At 49.6% G+C, this 23,488-nt stretch overlaps 1 protein-coding gene across 4 annotated transcripts in view; it reads right to left on the reverse strand.

The window, feature by feature from the left end:
• LOC138260510 (prolyl hydroxylase EGLN3-like) overlaps positions 1-23,488 on the reverse strand; it is a 121,200-nt gene that overhangs the window by 47,254 nt on the left and 50,458 nt on the right. For 2 of the 4 annotated variants that reach the window (XR_011198865.1, XR_011198864.1), the window contains exons 4-5: positions 22,495-22,568; positions 13,468-14,391 (exon numbers count right to left, since the gene is read on the reverse strand). Coding sequence is in view for 2 of the 4 variants with exons in the window: in XM_069209099.1 (XP_069065200.1) it covers positions 14,345-14,391; positions 22,495-22,568 (121 nt within the window). In the remaining 2 variants the exon portion in view is untranslated. Of the gene's footprint in view, positions 1-12,720; positions 14,392-22,494; positions 22,569-23,488 lie in introns of those variants that run through there. The other 2 variants (XM_069209099.1, XM_069209100.1) reach the window with 1 other exon arrangement.

The raw sequence follows: 23,488 nt of genomic DNA on the forward strand, positions 1-23,488 counted from the left end.
TCCACCAATCGCACAACCCTGGTTACATCAAAAACCACAGAGGACTCCAAGACTGACAGCATTGTGCATCCATGCCCTAGAAGAGCAACAGCCCCATCACCTTCCAGCCACCTACGGTCAGGCTTGTCACCACTTACGTCCACTGCGGTCATTTTGAGTCCCTTCCTGACCCCATACTTGCCGTTACCCACTCTACCGACATTGTCTTTACGTCCTGATAGGTGATGGGCTTTGCCAAAGTCCTGTCCTGAGCTTAAGCTCTCAGTCAGACGGTGGATTGATGAAACGCATAAATAAAGATCTCTGACATTCCGTCCTTAGAGCATTTCCGCTGACCAGCTTTGTGGGTACCGGGAGGTGAGGCTTGGACATTTTGGGCCAGATTTACAAGGCCCTATCGCCACCGGAGCTTCACTTTTAGTGGTGGTGCTATGCACTGCACTCTATTTACCATGTGGTGTTAAGCCACCTTGTAAGTATGACCCCTTCCCACGCAGCACTTTGCGTTTTGCCGCTGCCCCAGATTTACGAGTTTTTTCATAAACCTGACGCAGTGCCAAAATCTAACGCCACCCCAGAGGTGGCGTTAGTATGGCGCAACAAGGAGAAATGCTTTCATTTCTGCTCGGTTTTGCTCTTTCTGTGTGGCTGCATCCTGCTGCACACATAGAGAGCAAAAGGCCATTGAAGATAGTTGTTGGGTAGGAAGGTGTCCCATCGTGCACAAAAACAATCTCCCCTGCACCGCAGCCATCATTTTACCATGGTGCAAGCGTGGCTGCATTAGCGCTTGGCAGCAAATATAGCACTGGCGCAGGGGGGCAACACAGGGGTGCACCGAATTCTATTAAATACGCGCATCCCTAGGCGTGGCTTCGGGCGTCAAGATGGCGGTCGCACTCTGAGAGTGCTCTGGACCCCTCCGTCATCCGCCCGTAGTTAGAGTGGCCTGACCGAGCCGGAGACGTCGTTTTGACAGTCCTTGTGACCCCTGGGCCCCTGAGAGGCTCTGGCGAGGAACTCCTGGCGAAAGCAGCCCCCGTTGTCGAGCCGCGACCGTCCCGTCCCCGAAAACAAAATGGCGGCCGGGACTGACTTCCGCGGCTGAGCTGGGGCCGGACCGGCGATCCCCCCGGACGCGGACGCGCTGGAACAGAGGTGCGACGGGGTAAGAAGGGGACCCTGGATAGGGTTGAGGCTACGACCCTAGCGCGGCTCCCGCGGCGTGTGGGGGCGGCGCCACTGCGTCTGGAGGAAGAGAGCGCCGTGTGGATGAGGCTGCGGCCGTGCGCAAACTTGGGGACAGCGGCGGAGGGAGCTAAGCGGCTGCGCTGTACCCGGGACCCCGCTGGCCGGAGCTGGAGAGGCGGAGGGGCGGTTGCAGAGAGGGACTCCCTGGTGCCCTGAGTGACGGCGGAGGCATGCCGGGGGTCCACGGAGCGCGACGGAGACATCGAGGCAGGATGAGGCTGTGCTAAAGTTACCGATACGGCCGAAAAATCAGCACTGCGATCCGAACTAACGGAAGGGCAATGGCCCTGAGTGACCTCATGGCGTCACTGGAGCAGCGTAATTAACACCGGGGCCGGTCGAGGCTTTACTGAAGGTACCGACTCGAAGTGAAAACGGGGTGCGGGAGGGGAAAGGAGTCAGGGAAGAAAGATGCCCTACCCCCCACCTTGCACTTAATACCTAATGGCAATTGGCAACTGGGCCAAGATGAAACTGGACTCATCAGATCTCAAAGGTGAAGAAGATCACAGCTTGGGCCTGAATGCCTCTCCCCACGCACTCATAATCGCAGTAACAGCAAACCTGCAAGGGATCTAGACTTGATTGGAAAACTACTCGACTCCTGTCTCTGATGCCATGATGGGGAGAGACAAGGCGAACAAGCAACCTCCATCTTCCCAGCAAAAGATTGACCAGTTCACGACACCGGCTGGCCAGCGAGGTGAGGGAGATACAGCTAGCGGAGGCCCCGCACCGGACGGAGTGAGTGCCATCCTTCAAGCCATTCAAGCATCACAGTCTGCTGTGGAGACTAAGATCGGGGAAGTACGAGAAGACGTGGGTCTGGTTCGGCAAGACCTCAGAAACGCAGTGAGCCGGATCACCGAGGTTGAAACTAGAGTCTCCCAGACTGAAAACGACCTAGCTGACCTTAGAAGTAAAGTGGCCCAGCTGCAGACTCGAACTGGCGAGCTGCACCGTCGTGCGGAAGATGCAGAGAACCGATCAAGACGCAACAACCTGCGTTTCATCGGATTTCCGGAGGGCGTGGAGGATGGTGGGGCATCTGAGTTCCTAGAAAGGTGGATTAAAGCATGGATGCCGGACCAGTCCCTTTCGCCCTGGTTTGCGATTGAAAGAGCCCACAGGGCATTGGCCCCGCGCCCCCCACCGGGCGGCCCAAAACGACCAATGATTGCGCGCTTCTTTAACTTTAAGGATAGAGACAATATCCTTAAAGAGGCTAGGAGGTCGGAAGATCTTCAATGGGAGAACCATAAAATCTTAATTTTCCCAGACTATACCCGTGAGGTTCAGATCCGCCGCCGGTCGTATGAACACGTTAAGCAGAAACTTAGAGCGATGCAACTTTCATACATGCTCCTCTTCCCCGCGCGGCTCAAGGTCCTCTTGGCCGGGCGAGCACATTTTTTTGAAACACCTGAAGAGGCTTGGGACTGGCTGACGGAGGAGGGCATGGGTGCCCGGAGGGGGCCCCTGGAGCACCCGGAGGGGGCTCCTCGGGTCGGACCCCTCACCCCGGGAGGCCCCCGGAGGAGCCGGAGGCGCACCAGATCCCGGAGAGGGAGACCGAAAGACACAAACAATTTGGACAACAATGAGGAAATCCGAGATTCTGGCTCACAAACAGAGAAGAAACCCACTGACCCTTCTGGGCCTCAGATCCCAGGACAAACGGCAGATGATAACGGCCTGAGTCAGTCCCCGGTCCTTGGTTAATATGACACACTTGACACCTGCTGATGGGAGTCCAAAATTACTTGAGATGTCCGTTTCACCTATGCAGACCTTACAAGGGTCACTACAGAAGGCGTCATGCCTTTCTACTATAAGATACCTGAGACTTGGCAGGTCACCACTAATTGTAATTGATCCGACTATATGGAGGGGTCCACCACTCCACCCCAAGGACAGTCCTGCTGGCTGTCTGGTTTTGGTTGGGTATTTGGGCGACAGATGCTTCCGGGGTGGGAGTATGGGGAGGAGGGTGGTTGGGGGGAGGGGTTTTTGAAGTTAGCCTAGATAGGAAGAAGTTGCTTAGCTTCCTTATTATTTTACTGTTTTGTTTGAAATGGTCGTCCCTGGGTCCACAGCCTGACACTCAGCCCTATGCACCACCTATACAATTCACGCCTGGCACTCATTAACTCAGGTTCTTTCTTGGAACGTAAATGGTCTGTTGGATAAGATTAAGAGGTCAGCAGTATTTAACACTCTCCGCAGATACTCCCCCTTAGTGGTCCTTCTGCAGGAAACCCACCTCCTTGGGACTAGGTGCCCCATGCTCATACGGGGAGGGTATGACAGAGTATACCACGCAGGCTTCTCCAGGGGCTCTAGAGGGGTAGCCATTTTACTTCACCGCTCTCTGCCTGTGGTGATCACAGCAACACAGGCCGACCCACAGGGCAGATTTGTAGTGGCTACGGGGACTCTTCATGGAACTCCGATAAATTTTATATCTGCGTATGCCCCCCCGACGAGACTTGATGCCTTCTTGCACTCGCTTCGCCGAGTGGTTGTGGGATTGCCCCAGGGGACCACCCTGCTGGGGGGGGGACTTCAACGCGGTTCTCGATCCGGATTTGGATGTATCCGGCGGGATTACGGCCAGTAGATTAGCCAGGGCTTCGGCTCTTACTGGTTGGACCGAGAGCCTTGGCCTCTGCGAGGTATGGAGAACTTGGCACCCTAGGGATCGCCGGTACACCCACACGTCGGCCGCCCACCGGACGCAATCCAGAATTGATCTGGTATTCATGTCTGCTCTGGACCTCTCGAGTGTCACAGGGGCAGAGATAGTCCCCCGGGGAGTCTCGGACCACGCACCAGTGCGGGTCCGACTGGGTGGAGCGGATCCCTCCAAACGCCCAGTATGGCGACTAAACGCATGGTATTTACAAGACAAAGACTACACCCAAGAGATCAGAAATCAACTAACTCAATACTTCGATCTGAATCTGGGGTCGGTCCGCTCCCCAGGATCATTATGGGCCGCCTGTAAGGCTACCCTCAGAGGGCATGCCAAGTACCTTCTCCGTACCCGCGAGCGGGACAGGAACTCCCAGATCTCTGACCTGGAGGCCAGGGCTCTGAGACTGGAACGCCAACAAATGACTTCTTCGTCTGCCGCTGCCCTGAGACAGCTGACTATGGTTAGAGAAGAAATTAAACACATAATGCTAGATTCAGCCAGGTGCATTTGGAGAGCTTCGGTGGCCCGTATATATGGCTGGGGGGACAAAAATGGGAAGCTCCTACATTGGCTGGCCGCGCGTCCTCTGGCCAGCAGGGTTATACCTGAGATTTTGGAGCCCTCGGGCGCCCTCTCTAGGACACCAGCTGAAATCGCACAAAGTTTCGCGTCCTACTATGCCCACCTCTATGCAATGCACCCCCGCCCCGCTATTGAGAAAGAGGCTCCCCTCCTGAATGAGATCACTCTCCCCAGGATCTCCCTGGAGGCAAGAGACAGGCTAGATGAAACTATTAGCCTTGCAGAGATCACCAGTGCAATCTCCAGCCTGGCATCGGGCAAGACCCCCGGCCCTGACGGATTCCCGGCAGAGCTATATAGCAAATGCAGTGATATACTGGGTCCCCACTTACTCAACATGTATGGGGAAGCCGAGAAACTAGGCCGATTTCCCACCGAGATTGACCAGGCGACAATAGTAGTGATTCCCAAAACTCAGCCCCCATCGAGACATTGTTCGGCATACCGACCCATCTCACTTCTAAACATTGAGATCAAAGTGCTTTCCTCGACCCTGGCCTCTAGACTGAAAGAGATAATACCTACACTAGTGCACCCTGACCAGTGTGGCTTTATGCCCACTCGTAGCACCAGGCACTGCATTAGGCGGTTGCATCTGGCTCTGGCACATCGCAATACTCTGTCGCACGCACACTTGGCATTACTCTTGCTGGACTTTGAAAAAGCCTTTGACACAGTGGATTGGTCTTACCTTGAACTGGTCTTGCAGAAAAATGGACTCGGTCCCAGATTCCGAGGCCTGGTGAGACTCCTGTACTCCAAACCGACAGCTCGAGTCCGGGTGAATGGAGTGGTCTCTGACCCATTCCCTATTGGCCGCGGAACCCGGCAGGGTTGCCCGCTATCCCCGTTGCTCTTCGCATTAATGATAGAGCCTCTTGCGATACTGCTGCGAGGAGACCCCCTGATCGAGGGCTGGTCCTGGCCTGCCTGTGCAGAAGACCGTGTGGCGCTATACGCAGACGATGTCCTCCTATACCTATCCAACCCGGCTAAAAGTGGCCCCCGGGTGCTAGAGATCCTGGGCCTCTTCGCGGAAGCCTCGGGGCTGATCCTGAACCCCGACAAGTCCCTACTGGTCCCCCTACACCGCTCCGGGGATTGTGTGGACTGGCAGCGAAACATTCCAGTACGAAGAAATAGCTTCAAATATCTGGGAATGTATATTTCACTTCTCCCTGAGTTGACATGGGAACTTAACTTTACACCGTTAACCAGAAAAATCAGAAGTGATCTCCTACACTGGAGGACACTCCCCCTTAACCTGCTCGGTAGAATCGCGCTCTATAAGATGATGATCCTTCCTAGGCTCCTCTACCTCCTGCAAAATTTTCCCCATCCCATCCCTAGGAAATGGTTTGGGGAAATGGACTCATTGGTGCGTCAATTTATATGGAGCGGAGCCCGCCCACGATTAGCGCTCAAAACCTGCCAGAGGGATGTATATGATGGAGGTTTGGGCATGTCCAATATCCACTCCTACCACCTCGCGACACAAGTACTTGTGATTAATGACTGGATGGGGGGTGGGTGGACAGACCCGGCGTACCGACTGGAGCTCCAAACGATGGGTTACCCACGGATTTTGGACACCCTCTATGGAGGTCCGATCTCTCGAGACGTCCCAGATGTGACCAGGGTGGTTCTACAGGGATGGCGGACGGCTCAAAAGTCAACGGGGTGGTGGGGACGACTTACCCAGCAGACCCCACTGTGGCATGGGAGGCAATTGGTGGAGGTGGCGGGCTTGGAGGGGTTTCGGAACTGGGACAACATAGGCATCTCCACACTAGGCGATGTCTGGAACGGGTCACACATACGGTCCTTTGAAGATCTCCAGAAAAACTTTTCATTAAACAAGACACAGTTCCACAGATACCTCCAGCTCCGACATGCCTTATCAGTACACATCCGAGAGGGGGAAAACATACCTGAATGCAGCCTCATGGAGGCCAAGGCATTGATGGGGAGCCTAGGTAGGGGAGGTGTTTCCCAGATATACCGCACCCTGGTCTCCGGCACCTCGGGCTCCCTGGGGGTACTTCGCCAGAGATGGGAGGGGTGGGTGGGCCCCATGGAAGAGATGGAATGGGGTGAGGCGCTAATGGCCCCGCGGGCCCTGGCGATCGCCACCCGTTTCAGATTGATACAAACTTACTTTTTGCACACAGCATACCTCACACCCGACAAACTACACAGAGCGGGCCTCCGCCCCAACGCGGAGTGCCCTCGCTGCAGAAACCTTACAGCTGACTTCTTCCACATGGTGTGGACCTGCCCGGCCATGGTAGCCTATTGGGGAGCGGTCCTGGGGGAGATTTCTGAGGTGTTGCAGGAGAATATAGAGAGAGAGCCTCTACCCCTCCTCCTCGGGATCATGGGTGACATCGAGCTAAGGAGACCAGTTCGAATTTTCCTTGGGGTGGCGTGCTTAGTGGCTAAGAGGGACATAGTGGCAAACTGGAAGGCCAAGAATGCCCCATCGTTGGCTAAATGGAGACAGGGAGTGGATTGGTGTGCGCAGAGTGAAAAACTTGTATATGAGGCTAGAGGATGTCCGAATAAATATAATAGGATATGGGGGAAATGGGAAGCCGCACTAGGCTCCTGAATACTATGTTATTTGTTATCTTTAATATTAGTGCTATCTGGGATCACAGGTTCGACCAATGTTGGATGCCCGTTGGCATCGTGTTATGACCTTTGTATCGTGGTTATTTTTTCTTTTGCAAAAATCAATAAAAATTCTTTATCAAAAAAAAAAAATACGCGCATCCCAGTATACAGAAAATGACAGGCACCGTGCTGCCAAATGTGGCCCAGAGTCACGCTCCGTCATTTTCTCGTAAATCTGGGCCTTTGTGCATGTTGTGTACAGGTTTAGGTACAGTGTGCCCCACTGGTGTGAAATTGTGTACCACTTCTTGTTTGTGGTCCTCACTCTTGTGTTGAGCCTCCTTGTCTGCTTAGCCTGTCTCTCCTACCTTCTGTACACCTGGCAGGCGTATGATTGTTACCGTTAAGCCCCTATTTCATGCGTTGGTTTGGATAGGACATCGGATCCTGTCCCTCCTGGTTTGTTCAGGCAGAACATCGTTGTTGTGTTGTCTGGATCCAGCAGTACTGCCTCGGAGGTGTAGGTGGGATTCTTTCAAGTAGTGTCTTGAGCTCCAGCACAGTCATGTGTTTGATCACTTCCTGTGGTTTTCTTTCCCCTCTGATAGTCAGTTTCCCCATGTGTGCCCCCCGACATGTGTGGGATGCATCTGTTATAATGGTCCCAGATGGGGCGGTAGTTTGAATAACTTGCCTGTTGAGACATTCCGAATGTTGCACCATTGCATTCCCCCTTTGTACCTTCTCTGTAACAACCACTAGACCCTGCCAGTTCCCTGTGACCATTGTTTCCGTAAATGTTCCTTTATTGGTCTCTTGTGCAATCTGGCATCAGTGGCAACAAGAGGCCATTGTTCCTAGCAGCTTTATCTTTGTAAGAGACTGACCCTTCTGGAAGAGACGAGCTTGTGCCATCAATCCAAGGAGTCTTTGCTGCACAGGGAAAACCCTCCACGTGTTCGAGTTCAGCGCCACTCCTAGGAAAACTCTCCCTTTCTCGGGTGTTGAGGAGTTCTCCAAATTCAGGGAACGCCCCAGTTCTTTAAGGGATGTATTACTTTCTCCACACTCTGTACTTCCACATTCAGCTCGTCTTCACATGGCACTGGTCTCACAGGACTACACCTGTACCCCCTGCTTTCAGAGGTGACCTGCCACCACGGCAAGGCATTATGTGAAATTCTCTTCATGCTAACTTTATCCCAAATAAAAGCAGTTTGGATTAGTATTATGAATTGTTGACCAAAAACCTAAAGTATTCTTTGTGTTTCATTAGTGTTGCACCTAAACCTCTCTGCAGGGTCCTCCGCCCCTCCCCCCCCCGCCAAAAAAACACTTTTTGCCTTCCTCTATTTTTTTTGCTGAATTTGTTTTTGCTGGCATTGAGACTGCACACTTTGACACTGCTAACCAGTGCCTACGTGCATATCTTCATCCCTTAAAACATGGTAATATTAGCTTAGCCCCAATTCCCAGATAAAATGTAGTTATAAATCCTGAGTAAATTCGCACTATATGTGCCCAGTGCCTGTAAATTAAATACTAGTGGCCCGCAGGACTCATTGTGCCACCCACTCAAGTAGCCCTTTACACATGTCTCAGGCCTGCCACTGCAGAGCCTGTGTGCAGATTTAAATGCCATTTAAACACTGCAAAAATAAACCATTTGCCAGGCCCAACCCTTCCTTTTTAATACATGTCACCCCTACGGTAGGCCCGGACAGCTCAGATGGCAGTGTGCAGTGCATGTAAAAAGTAGGGCATGTTCTTTCAAGTTTTAAATGTCCTGATAGTGAAGAACTCTCAAATGTGTTTTTCACTACTGCAAGGCCTATCCCTCCCAAATGATAATATTGAAGTTGCCTTATTCCGTTTTATGTGTGCTTTCCAAATGGGAACAGATAACCAGTTTATGTGTGGTGTCTCTGGATTCCTAATTTAAAATTCTAACTTATGGTGAAGTCAGATTTTAAATTACAATTCTGAAAATGCCACCTTTACAAATTAGATCTTTTCTTGCCTTAGGCATTTGGTCTCTGGTCACATAGTCATGTAGTTGGGCTTTATGTATTCTTCCTAGAGAGCCACACACAATGGGAGCTTAGAGTGTGACTGAATGGGCTATCACTTGCAGGATGGGAAGGCGGAGTTGAACCCAGACTCACATCTGAATAGGCTGTGTCCTGTCTTTACACAAAGGACCTAACGGCCCTACACTGTCACCTCACCCAGCTTTGAGCCAGGGGCGGTGGGGAATTCCATGCACTTAAAAGATACTATCTAGAAGCTTCTCCCACCTTACAGAACCAGGACACCAGCATATAAAAGAAGGACCTCATGCACCACCACTTCAGTACACTTCTGGACATGTGGATATTCTTCCAGGAAGGACTACTGCACTGCTACAAGGACTGCCACTCTACTGGACTGGTGCTCTACAAGGAACTGCTACCCTGCTTTGCTGACCTGCCGCCTGCTAGTGTCTTGCCTGGGGGAAGAAGAACTAGACCTCTAACCACCATCCTGAACCCAGGACCCCAGAGTGACTCAAAAGGGTAGTCAGCTGGCCTCCTGATCTGAACCCAGCAGTTCCTGGACCCATTGTCAGCAAGTTCCTGACCCGCAAGAGATACCTCTCAGGTCCTGGGCCCTCAGTGTTGCTCTGAAACTCTTCAATTCAGGCTTTTGGGGACTTGCGATTGGGTCCATTTGCTCCGGAACCGTGCTGCTTGCAGGGAAAATCAACGTGAACAGCCGCAAGTCCGTGTCTTCGGACAGCAAGGATCGACACAAATTGCGCACCTTGTCCTTTTGTGTTATCACTGAGGAGAACATATAGCAAGGTTGTTTTTCAGACCTCCAGGGAACCAACAGTGACTCTACAACAATTGCCACCCCTGTGTTGACCATTCTCAACCTCATGGTCGAAGCCAAGTAGAAAGAAACTGCGTTTTGGGGGTTTCTTCCGTGATTTCTCCCACAGAGAACTTTTTTTTATACCAAAGATGCTTTTGTTCAGTATATTTGTGGTTTTTGCCATTATCCATCAGATCTTCAGGTTCTCTGACTCAGAGCTGTAGACTCTGCTTCCGTATCCAACTGCAGAAAAAATAAATCTAACAATGGTGACCTTGCAGTCAGGCCTATGGGGGTGCATCTGATGTCATGGCGGAAGGGTATGCCCACCTACTGTTCAATGCCCAAGAGAAAAATGCAAAACAAAATAAACAAAAGACTTTCCAGACCCAACCACTAGATGGTGGAATAATGCACAGTGTGTGAATCTACAGAAGATTCACACAGCAAACTGAAATAGTAATTTACCTTTAGCAGTAGTTTTGCAGCGTGAAGAATTTTTCTGGACCGACATGATGTGCATCATCATGCCATCCAGTGTTTGGGTCCAGAATGGTTTCCTGTGGTCTTTTTTTATTTAGTGGGCGTCATTGACCTTTTAATGCTATATCACTCCTCTGATGACATCAGACACATGCCTTGGAAGCCTGGACACCATCTTCAGATTCTTTTTTTCTCATTTGTGACCCTCTAGTAGTTTTGGCTTCCTCTTCTGTGCATTGATGCACCTCCCCCTTGTCACAAATTCATGAAGTTATCCGTGGAGGTGAGAGAATCATATGTCAATCCAGAAAATTCCTCAAGCTGCAAAACTACTCCTACAGGTAAGAAACCAGTTTGTTTTGCTGCATGAATCTATTCTGGATTCAGATGCTGGGCATTGATTTCTGGAAAGAGATTGTCTTTGCAAACAGGTTTCCAAGAACATGTTGTCCCACCTGTGGCTCCTTGTTAGCTTGGATGTCCACAAAGGTCATAAGTGAAGGTGTGCACAGAAGACCATGTGGTTGTCATGCAGAGGTCATTTATGGACTAGTCAGCATTGAATGTGGTCGCTGCTCCTTTTTCCTTGTAGTCTGCTCTTGGTTTCATCCTGTAGCCGCTCCGGATATCTTGTGGCATTTTCGGATTGGTTGGACTGGCCGTCTAGTGATACTTTCCTTAGTGACCGGCGAACCTTTAGTCGGGGGGCAAGGGAAACAAAGGATGACTTTCCTTTCCTGATTTTCTTTTTGTTTCTTGCAGGTTATACAGGATGGCCCTTCTGGTGTCCGGCGTATGAAGGACTCGTTCAGCCAGAGACTTTGGCTTTTGGAAATAAACCAGTCGCTCCATCACTCAATTTACATTACACTGCGACAAAACATTTGGCAAGGTCTGTGGGTTGGTTCGCATTACCACCCCGACTCTGAATTCGCAGATAAGGTTCGAGTGTTGAGGGCCTAGTGATCAGTCATCCAGTGAAGAGACGTGATCACAATTACGAAGGCGGTTTTGAGTGTTTGAGTAGTGAGCTATGCATGGACTCCAAACATAGTTTCATAATCTGGCTTAGCACAACGTTTAGGTTCCACATTGGGGTGGGGACTCACCTTTTTGCCCTTTCCTGGAATCTCTTGATGACTGGTGTTTGGAAGAAACTGTGTCCTACGACGCCCCTTGCGTACGCCACTCTGGCCAAGAGATGTACCTTAAGCGAGCCACCAGGCGGCTCTTAAACCGGCAGGTGGGGTATTTGAGGATGGTACTGTCCTGGGTGCAGGCTTCAACAATTCCACCAGGTCGGAAAACAATGTCTTTCTGGCCAGAAGGGGTGCTATCAGAACTAGGGTGGTGGTGGTCTGCTTGGGATTGGGTGGTAAGGGTATGCAAATTTCGCTGATAGTCTAATGACAGGACATTCCCTAGTGGTTGTTGGCTTGGGTACCTGGTGGTGAGAGGTGGCAGAGCGCCCCACATGTGAAAGATTTTTTCCACTATTTCTTGTTTTATCTCCCACTACTGTGAGGTGTTTGCTTAACCTGTCGACGTCCGTCTTCTGTACTCCTGGCAGCTGTATTTCCACAAGTATTGTGTTTATCTGCAGGGCTCATTTCCATACGTTTTGTGATTTTTTTGGACAACACGTGTAATCTTGTCCCCCTCTGTTTGTTGAGCTAAAACTTGGCGGCAGTGTCATCTATCTGGGATTGACCTGTCCTCCCCATGACCTGTGCTCGAAAGGTTTTCAAGGCCAGACAGGCTGTCTGCAGGTCTAAGACATGTATGTGTCTCTCCCTCCCTTGGACTCCGTGGGTGTCTGGTGCTCAACTTGCCCATGTGGGCCCCTTACTCCAGGTAGGAAGCATCCGTTGTCATGGTGACAGAGGTTGCTGGCTGTGTGAAGGGCCTGGACAGTCATGTTGTGTTTCACCACTGTATTTATCTAGGTCCTCCCAAGTGCCTGTGACCATTGCCTCTGCAGAGGGTGTTGCAGTGGCCTCGTGTGAAGCCTGGCATCCGGTGACGGGGACTGAAACCATCTCACCAGTCAGTTTCCCTGCAGCCCTCACTGCCAGACTGACCAATCAGGTAAGGGCACGCGTGTGCTATACAACCCAATGGCAAAGCGTCCTCGCGGATATGACGTGGTGCAATACTGAAGGTCTTTCATTACGTTAAGGAGTTCAGCTACAGGCCTGGGCATTCAGAGGCGAAATAAATCAAACACCAATCAATTCCAGCGCATTGTGTGTTTATTTTACAATAGTCGCCAACATTAGTTTCACCAAAATTAATAGAAACATTTGCAGACAGTATAAAAATATTCAAGTAAAAAATCATTATTCTCACCGAAGCGGACTGGCCGGAAGGAAAAGTGACGAGAGGCAGTGCTCCTAACCGCGTCCTTGCCACCCTGAACCCCCAGAGGAAGGTTAGGAAATGCTGCGGTGCACAGCCACTGGTGGGCAGACCAATCTGTGGGCAGGGCAGATGCCCCCCCCCCCCCCACTGAAGAGTTCATTCCCCAGTTTATTGCAATAGTGCCCAGTTGTGGAAAGTTTGGGGTTGTGGGCACAGAGCCCACATTTCAACATGTTTCACCATCTTAACAAATGAAACGAGCAGGCGTGTCCTTCAAGAGGCTACTCAGGAACTAGACAGAGGGGGTCTCCCGACTGACCCTCCCCCGGATTACCTGCAAAACAAAGCTGCAAGATTCCCCCTGGTTGCAAGTAATCCTGGCTCCTTCCCTCTTGGGGTCCAGACCCAGCAAGGGGGTGTTTGTGTATGTAGCCCGCTAGCTGGGAGGCCCCTTCCACTGACAGTCTGTGCATGCCCCTGGGGTTGTTGTGGTTCTTTGAAGTCAGGGTTGTGGGGTTTGAGGCATCTGCCCTCATTGAAAACTTAAACCCCCTGCCCGGGTCCTTGCAGCTCGCGCCGTACCTCCCCCTAGCGGCCTCTTACAGTCCTGCACGTTTTACCTGTACCTGTGTGTCTGCATTACTTCCGGGTCAGGCCCTCCAGGTGCTGGCAGCCCTTCCTTTTACCCCCTGTACCTGTGTGTCTGCATTACTTCCGGGTCAAGCCCTCCAGGTGCTGGCAGCCCTTCCTTTTACACCCTGTACCTGTGTGTCTGCATTACTTCCGGGTCAAGCCCTCCAGGTGCTGGCAGCCCTTCCTTTTACACCCTGTACCTGTGTGTCTGCATTACTTCCGGGTCAAGCCTTCCAGGTGCTGTACCTGTGTGTCTGCATTACTTCCGGGTGAAGCTGTCCAGGTGTTGGCAGCCCTTGCAATATGGAACAACAGACTCTGCCCGGGTATCACGAGGACTTCTTGGAAAGCTAGCTTGGCCCAGGCAAGGGATCTGCAGTAGTGCATAGACCCCCACCTCTGCGAGGCAGCGGTGTACACCGTGAAATCACATTTTAAAACCCAAACCAGTGGTGAAGGGAGGGACCGCCTTTGACCGAGGCCACCTCTGCTTTTTAACGCACCTGCCCTGGCAATGCCCGAGCTCCATTTCCAGGACACGTCAAAGATTGTCTCCAGCAAGTGACATCTTCCTCCACAGCTGTAAAGTGCTTAGAGAGCTGCTTCTTGGAGAAGGCGCCCACATCTGTACCAAAAGGCTGTCTCAAGCTCTCTTCAGGGAGCTACACTCCAGGCCCATTATTAGAAGCAAAGGTGCAGGGTGCAGATGGGCCTTCGGTGATACCCAGTGTCTGCAGTCCAAGCCACTCCTTATGCAGGGAAGTCCCAAACTTGCCCGCGGGCGAGGCCACGCCAGGCCACCTCCTGTTCGTAGTCAGGCTGTCCCTCTGGAAGAAAGATGGGCTTCGTAAACATGCGGAGAGGTCAGCAGGAGCCATCTTCACCTGGAGGTCTGGTCTTCTTTCCAGAGGCTGCAGTAAAGGAAAGAGACATTTGGTTATACAAGAGAACTGAGTGCCAGCTGTGGGCATGTGGGCACAGAGGTCCAGAGACTTCAGGACAAGGATCTGAGGTGTCACATTACACTGCACCAGCAAAGGAAAAGTTACTTACTTGTAATCCTAGCTTTCAGTCACGGGCATCAACAGTGAATTCAAAAAGACTGAGGGGCATATTTATGATAGGGCTGCGTCACGTTTGCACCACGCAATGTAGTACATGCGTGACACAAACCTCGAAGTCAAATTTTTGAAGTCACGCAATACCACTTTGCTTGGCTTTGAGTGGCTCCAAAAATCTGGAGTAACGCAATGTGGCACAAATCACCCAGGAAGGCGTTGCGGTGGGCGTTCCCGCTCAATACCCATGGTTTTTGATGCTTCACCAGACGTACAAGACCTTTTCAACCTGGGAATGAGCTAAAACCATACGGCTCCCCAGGTTGAGGTGCAACAAGGAGAAATAATGAAAATGTCACTTACCCAGTGTACATCTGTTCGTGGCATCAGTCGCAGTAGATTCGCATGTTTTGCAATAGCTCGCCATCTGGTGTTGGGCCAGAGTGTTACAAGTTGTTTTTCTTCGAAGAAGTCTTTCGAGTCACGGGACCGAGTGACTCCTCCTTTTGTCTCCATTGCGCATGGGCGTCGACTCCATCTTCGATTGTTTTTCCCCGCAGAGGGTGAGGTAGGAGTTGAATTGTAGTAATAGTGCCCATGCAATGGAGTGACTAAGTATGCACCTATTTAAGGTTGAGATGATACATATACAAATAGTTGAAGGTAACTTCCAAACTGCTACAGGCTCCCGGGGAGGCGGGTGGGCACATGCGAATCTACTGCGACTGATGCCACGAACAGATGTACACTGGGTAAGTGACATTTTCAGTTCGATGGCATCTGTCGCTGTAGATACACATGTTCTGCATAGACTAGTAAGCAGTTATTTCCCCAAAAGCGGTGGATCAGCCTGTAGGAGTGGAAGTAGTGTGAAATAATGTTCTTAACACGGCTTGACCTACTGTGGCCTGTTGTGCGGATAACACGTCTACACAGTAGTGCTTGGTGAATGTGTGAGGCGTAGACCATGTGGCTGCCTTACATATTTCTTGCATTGGGATGTTTCCTAGAAAGGCCATGGTAGCACCTTTCTTTCTGGTTGAGTGTGCCCTTGGTGTAATGGGCAGCTGTCGTTTAGCTTTAAGGTAGCAGATTTGGATGCATTTAACTATCCATCTGGCTATACCTTGTTTTGAAATTGGGTTTCCTGCGTGAGGTTTTTGAAATGCAATAAAGAGTTGTTTAGTCTTTCTGATGTTTTTTGTTCTGTCAATGTAATACATTAATGCTCTTTTGACATCTAATGTATGTAGTGCCCTTTCAGCTACGGTATCTGGCTGTGGAAAGAACACTGGAAGTTCCACTGTTTGATTTAGATGGAACGGTGAAATAACCTTTGGCAAAAATTTAGGATTGGTCCTTAGGACGACTTTATTTTTGTGTAGTTGTATAAAAGGTTCCTGTATAGTAAACGCCTGAATCTCGCTTACTCTTCTTAGGGAAGTAATGGCGATGAGAAATGCCACCTTCCAGGTTAGGAACTGTATGTCGCAGGAGTGCATGGGTTCAAAAGGTGGACCCATAAGTCTAGTTAGGACAACATTTAGGTTCCATGAAGGAACAGGTAGTGTTCTTGGTGGTATAATTCTCCTAAGGCCCTCCATGAATGCTTTAATGACTGGTATTTTATATAGGGAAGTTGAATAGGTAGTTTGCAGGTATGCAGATATTGCTGCAAGGTGAATCTTAATGGAAGAGAAAGCTAGGTTAGATTTTTGTAAGTGAAGCAAGTAACCCACTACCTGTTCTGGAGTTGTGTGTAATGGTTGTATTTGATTAATATGGCAGTAGCAAACAAACCTCTTCCATTTACTTGCATAGCAGTGCCTGGTGGATGGCCTTCTTGCTTGTTTTATGACTTCCATACATTCTTGGGTAAGTTGTAAGTGCCCGAATTCTAGGATTTCAGGAGCCAGATTGCTAGATTCAGCGATGCTGGATCTGGGTGTCTGATCTTTTGGTTGTGTTGTGTCAACAGATCTGGCCTGTTGGGCAATTTGATGCAGGGTACTACTGATAGGTCTAGCAGCGTTGTGTACCAGGGTTGCCTTGCCCAAGTTGGTGCTATTAATATGAGTTTGAGTTTGTTTTGACTGAGTTTGTTTACCAGGTAAGGAAGGAGAGGGAGAGGAGGAAAAGCGTAAGCAAATATCCCTGACCAGTTCATCCATAGGGCATTGCCTTGGGACTGTTTGTGTGGGTATCTGGATGCAAAGTTTTGGCATTTTGCGTTCTCCTTTGTCGCAAACAAGTCTATCTGAGGTGTTCCCCAGAGTTTGAAATAAGTGTTCAGAATTTGGGGGTGAATTTCCCATTCGTGGACCTGTTGGTGATGTCGAGAGAGATTGTCTGCGAGTTGATTTTGGATCCCTGGTATAAATTGTGCTATTAGGCGAATTTGGTTGTGAATTGCCCAACGCCAAATCTTTTGTGCTAGCAGGCTTAACTGCGTGGAGTGCGTCCCCCCTTGCTTGTTTAGATAATACATTCTCGTCAAAACAGACAACATGACAACAATGTATTTGTGAACTATTATTGGTTGGAAAGCTTTTAGTGCTTGAAAAACTGCTAGAAGTTCTAGGTGATTTATATGCAGTTTTGTTTGGTGTACGTTCCATTGTCCTTGTATGCTGTGTTGATCGAGGTGTGCTCCCCACCCTGTCATGGAAGCATCTGTTGTTATTACGTATTGTGGCACTGGGTCTTGGAAAGGCCGCCCTTTGTTTAAATTTATGTTGTTCCACCACAGAAGCGAGAGGTAAGTTTGGCGGTCTATTAACACCAGATCTAGAAGATGACCCTGTGCTTGAGACCACTGTGATGCTAGGCACTGTTGTAAGGGCCTCATGTGCAGTCTTGCGTTTGGGACAATGGCTATGCATGAAGACATCATGCCTAGGAGTTGTAGTACCATCTTTGCTTGTATCCTTTGTGTAGGATACATGCGTTGTATGATGGTGTTGAAATTTTGAATTCTTTGTGGACTTGGAGTGGCTACTCCTTTTGATGTGTCTATTATGGCTCCTAGGTATTGTTGTACCTTGCGCGGCAGAATTTTGGATTTTGTGAAGTTGACGGTGAACCCTAGTTTGAAGAGGGTTTGTATGATATGATTTGTGTGATTTGAGCACTCTATTAACGAATGGGCCTTGATTAGCCAGTCGTCTAGATATGGGAACACATGTATTTGCTGCCTTCTTATGTGTGCAGCGACTACCGCTAGACATTTGGTAAAGAATCTTGGTGCGGTTGTTAATCCGAAAGGCAGTACCTTGAATTGGTAATGTATTCCCTTGAATACAAACCTTAGGTATTTCCTGTGCGATGGGTGTATTGGTATATGGAAATAAGCATCCTTGAGGTCTAAAGTTGCCATGTAGTCGTGTAGTTTTAGCAATGGCAATACTTCTTGTAGTGTGACCATGTGAAAGTGGTCTGATTTGATGAAAGTGTTCACTACTCTGAGGTCTAGGATTGGTCTCAGCGTTTTGTCCTTCTTTGGTATCAGAAAGTACAGTGAGTAAACTCCTGTGTTTATTTGTGTGTTTGGCACTAATTCGATTGCATTCTTTTGCAATAGTGCCTGCACTTCTATCTCCAGGAGATTGGAATGATGTTTTGTCAAATTTTGTGCTTTTGGTGGTATGTTTGGAGGGAATTGTAGAAATTCTATGCAATAACCATGTTGGATAATTGCTAGAACCCAAGTGTCTGTAGTGATTTCCTCCCATGCTTTGTAATAATGACTTATTCTTCCCCCCACTGGTGTTGTGTGGAGGGGGTGAGTGACATGTGAGTCACTGTTTAGTAGTAGGGGTTTTGGGGCTCTGAAATCTTCCTCTATTCCTAGGGAATTGCCCTCCTCTATATTGTCCCCGAAAACCTCCTCTATACTGTCCCTGGTAACTGGACGGTGTTGCTTGTGAGGTGCTGGCTTGTGTGCTCTGACCCCGAAACCCCCCTCTAAAGGGTGTTTTACGGAATGTGCTGTAATTCCCTCTGCTCTGCGGGGAGTAGAGTGCGCCCATGGCTTTGGCAGTGTCCGTATCTTTTTTGAGTTTCTCAATCGCTGTGTCCACTTCTGGACCGAACAGTTCTTTTTCGTTAAAAGGCATATTGAGAACTGCTTGTTGAATCTCTGGTTTAAATCCAGACGTTCGGAGCCATGCATGCCTTCTGATAGTTACAGATGTATTAATTGTCCGTGCAGCTGTATCTGCAGCGTCCATGGAGGAGCGGAACTGGTTGTTGGAAATGGTCTGTCCCTCCTCAACCACTTGTTTTGCCCTATTTTGTAAGTCCTTGGGCAGATGTTCAATGAGATGTTGCATCTCGTTCCAATGGGCTCTGTCATAGCGTGCAAGTAGTGCCTGGGAGTTCGCGATGCGCCACTGGTTTGCAGCTTGTGCTGCGATTCTCTTACCAGCTGCATCGAACTTGCGGCTTTCTTTATCTGGGGGTGGTGCATCTCCAGATGTGTGGGAGTTGGCCCTTTTCCTAGCTGCTCCTACAACGACAGAGTCTGGTGGCAGCTGTGTAGTGATGAAAACCGGGTCTGTAGGAGGCGCCTTATACTTTTTTTCCACCCTTGGTGTGATTGCCCTACTTTTGACCGGCTCCTTAAAGATTTCTTTTGCGTGCCGGAGCATACCAGGGAGCATAGGCAGGCTTTGGTATGAGCTGTGGGTGGAGGAGAGTGTGTTGAATAAAAAATCATCCTCGACCTGTTCTGAGTGGAGGCTTACGTTGTGAAATTGTGCTGCTCTAGCCACCACTTGAGAATACGCGGTGCTGTCCTCTGGTGGAGATGGCTTTGTAGGGTATGCCTCCGGACTGTTATCTGACACTGGGGCGTCGTATAGGTCCCATGCGTCTTGATCTTGGTCACCCTGGCTTATGGTGGTGTGAGCTGGGGAGTGTGATGGAGTTTGTGCTGGCGAGACGTTAATCACGGGCGGAGGAGAAGGTGGTGGGGTAACTCTTTTCACCACTTTTGGTTGTGGTGTCTGTTCAGTTTGGAACTCCAACCTTCTCTTTCTTCTAATAGGGGGAAGGGTGCTTATTTTTCCTGTCCCCTGCTGTATGAAAATACGCTTTTGCGTATGGTCCACATCAGTTGATTGTAGCTCTTCCTCAAACCTATGCTTTTGCATTTGGGAGGTTAGCGAGTGCTCTTCTGTATAAGAGCCTGAAGCTGGGTCGGTTGCAGTTTGTTTCGGGACCGAAACCCTGTCTGCGTCCTTTTTCGGCTCCGAGGTGACTTTTTTCATTTTCGGGGCCGAAACCTGTCGGCGCCGATCTTCTTCGGGGCCGCTGTCTCGGCGTCGAGCCGTGTCTACACCGGCATCTCGGTGTCGATGCTTGTCTCCAGCACTTTCTCGGTCCCGAGAAGGCTGCGTGCCGGTGTCTCGACCGGAGTCGGACGATCTCGGCACTGTTTGGGCCTTTTTCGGTGCAGACGGTCGGTCACCGAATTTATGGGTGGAGCCATGGCCTGGTGGCAGTGGCGTCCCCTGGGCCTTGTAAATCTTCCTCTGAGTGGTTTTCGACGTCTTACTCATGGTTTGTGTATCGTCGAATCCTTCGGAGTCTGAGTCTTGGATCGAGAAGGTACCTTCCTCTTCTTGTTCCTCGAACTCTTGGTGGGCTGTCGGCGCGGACGCCATCTGAAGTCTTCTGGCTCGACGGTCTCGGAGTGTTTTTCGGGACCGGAACGCACGACAGGCCTCGCAGGTGTCTTCACTGTGCTCAGGTGACAGGCACAGGTTACAGACCAAGTGTTGGTCTGTATAGGGGTATTTATTGTGGCATTTGGGGCAGAAACGGAACAGGGTCCGTTCCATCGGCGTTCTTCAGCACGCGGTCGGGCCGACCAGGCCCCGACGGGGGATCGAAAAAACTACCCCCGAAGGGCACCGGAGCTCTTTGATCCTTCGACGCGGTGTTGAATCTAACTACGCCGATCCCGAACGCAACAATACCGACGAAAATCTTCCGAAAGTAGCTATCTTTCCGTTCCGAAACTCGGAGCGACAGGAACACGTCCGAACCCGATGGCGGAAAAAAAACAATCGAAGATGGAGTCGACGCCCATGCGCAATGGAGACAAAAGGAGGAGTCACTCGGTCCCGTGACTCGAAAGACTTCTTCGAAGAAAAACAACTTGTAACACTCCGGCCCAACACCAGATGGCGAGCTATTGCAAAACATGCGTATCTACAGCGACAGATGCCATCGAACCTTTATTTCTCCTCGTTATTTCCTCTTTCTTCTTCTGCAGCACACACAGGAGGAGGAATATGTCTCGAATGATTGTTTTTGTGCAGGAAAAATGTCCCTTAATGCAGAAAAATAATGCTGCATGCAACGGAGGCGCCCTTGTACCACGGTGTCATGGTGCTTGCGTTGGCGCTAGGCAGCCCATTGTGCGCCGCAGCAGGGGAAGAGGTCAGGAATACGCTGTGTGCCTTAAATCCGGCGCTTTCCTGCGTTTTGAATAAATATAAATATATATATATATATATATATATATATATATATATATATATATATATATATATATATATATATATATATATGTGTGTGTGCAGGATCATGGAAAACTCCAAGAATGTTAAGGTAGAAGTGGTCAAGCTAATTTATCCATAAAATCGCAGAGCTCATGAGGCTGCTATTCTGACTTTCTACCCATGAAGTAGCACTTCATAAAGAGGACTGTTGTGTACTTTAAGGGAAGAAAAAAAAGCACAACACAACGTTTTCTCCAGTAAAAGTAGGTGACATAAGTCATACAGGAAGACACTGCAGCCCAAGCCACTCGACTAGTGAGATCAGACTGCTCGTCAGCTGCCGGTGCCATCTGGGAAGCAGGGTCGGCTTTACCTTCCTTATAGTGCCACTAAAGCCTGCCAAGCCGGGCCGCTATATACTCACTTCTCCACTTGCAGTTTTTTGTTAAAGGAAATTATATTGGTAAATTTTCAAGCAGCTAGCGTGGTCAAAAATCTAATGCAAACTTCACAAGGAGCTTTTGCGTGAAGCAAAACTATAGTCTAGTGTGTCAGCATGCTTCCATCAATGACATCTTTTGAGTAAGGACTTTCAGGTCATTCCTTTAAACGGCCGAGTGACTATGGTGACTGAAGCTCTTCTTTCTGGGTCAGATTATGCCAATACCGGATATTAATGGCTTTCACCAGCTGATCCAGAATGCGGCCAAGAGACGGGTTTCTGGTCAATGTAAAGTTCACCATGTTATAGAGGCCAGGCGTAAACTCCACTGGCTGCCAGTAGAAAAACAAATCCGTTTAAATGTCTGTGCCTGGTCCATCGAGCTTCATCTGGCATCGGGGCTCCTGCGTCTCAAGTTATGGCACCAGCCCCACACTTCGAATGATCTCGATTAGGACACAAATTGTTCTCTGCTATATCCTCTGAAGCCTGGAAGCAACTTTCTATAGGACTCTCTCTGCAATGTCAAGTCATATAGCATTTTGCAAAAAACTAAACTTTTTTCTTTGTCTTAGCTCAACACTTAAGACCTGGTTTAGAGTTTGTCGGACGGGTTATTCCATTGCAAACGTGATGGATATCCCATCCGCCATATTATGATTCTCATAGGATATAATGGAATCGTAATACAGCGGACGGGATATCTGTCACGTGTCTGACGGAGTAACCCCCTCAATCAAGCTCTAAATGAGGCTCTAAATAACAAAGCTATGCAGAGAATGTGACCTGCAGCAGCACATGCTGCAAACATAACGCTTCTACGCCTCTGATGAAAACTCCTCTGGAGTGGATTCCTAGTTCGGTGCTTTTCCTTCATGTCAGCCTAATAGGTCCCAAGCTGCTTCTGGGTGTTTGTGGCACTTGCAAGTATTTCATTGACTGATGTTTGTGGGATGAGGGGTGGCCTGCACTCTCAGCTCGAGGGGTGGTATGAAAGGTTCTCACCGTTTAAGTTCTTGAACTTCTCTCTCGCTTCGGCTCGTTCTTCGGCATCGAAGTACCAGACGGTCATGGCGTACCTGGGGGCAGAAGAAACATCAGAGATTACAGAAAGTTCTACTGCAGAGCTGAAACAAGAGTGGTGGTGAAAGCAACCCATCAGGATGCATTCTACTCCAAGTCCAAGATTCATCAAATCACTTGAGTCCACTTTACAGAAGAAAACAGTTTGACACAGTGACCCGATATTCTTTATACAGTTCCAGTTAGAAACCCATACAGTCAACACGTTTCGTTCAAATGAACTTCTTCAGGGCAATAATCTAACAGTCTGATTCAAGTAGTGCAGGCCCCTTCAAACATTTTAGCCATCCATAAAAAGGCACAATGTACCAAGTCGGATTGAAAAAGGAATCATATAGACAGTTGTTTGTACCAGGATCCGTAACAGAAGTCATGTCACAGTTAGATTTCTAAACACAAGAGCACCTAAAACCTGAGAGTGTCTCTCTGTGTGTACACACGGGGATAACAGTGCACTGACAGAGCTCTCTGTGATCTTAGTACTGGAATAGCAGGAATTGTTTGCAGTGGTACAGTGGTGCACTGGAATTACCGCCTGTGATCCTAGTACTGGAATAAGCAGGGAGTGCACTAGAAGTGTTGCATGTGATCCTAGTACTGGAATGGCAGGGACTGCTGCTGGTGGTACAGAGGTGCCCTGTGAGAGCATTCTGTGATTCTAGTACTGAAATGGCAGGGACTGCTGCTGGTGGGACAGAGGTGTCCTGTGGGAGCATTCTGTGATTCTAGTACTGGAATGGCAGGGGCTGCTGCCAGTGATACAGAGGTGCACTAGAAGTGTCACTTGTGATTCTAGTACTGGACTAGGGGGGGATTGCTTCCAGTGGTACAGAGGTGCACTGGAACTATAGCCTCTGATCCTAGTACTGGAATAGCAGGGGTGCTGGGGGTTGGAGAGAGGTGCACTGGAAGGGTT

Source organism: Pleurodeles waltl, chromosome 9 (assembly GCF_031143425.1).
Source record: "Pleurodeles waltl isolate 20211129_DDA chromosome 9, aPleWal1.hap1.20221129, whole genome shotgun sequence".
NCBI lineage: Eukaryota > Metazoa > Chordata > Amphibia > Caudata > Salamandridae > Pleurodeles > Pleurodeles waltl.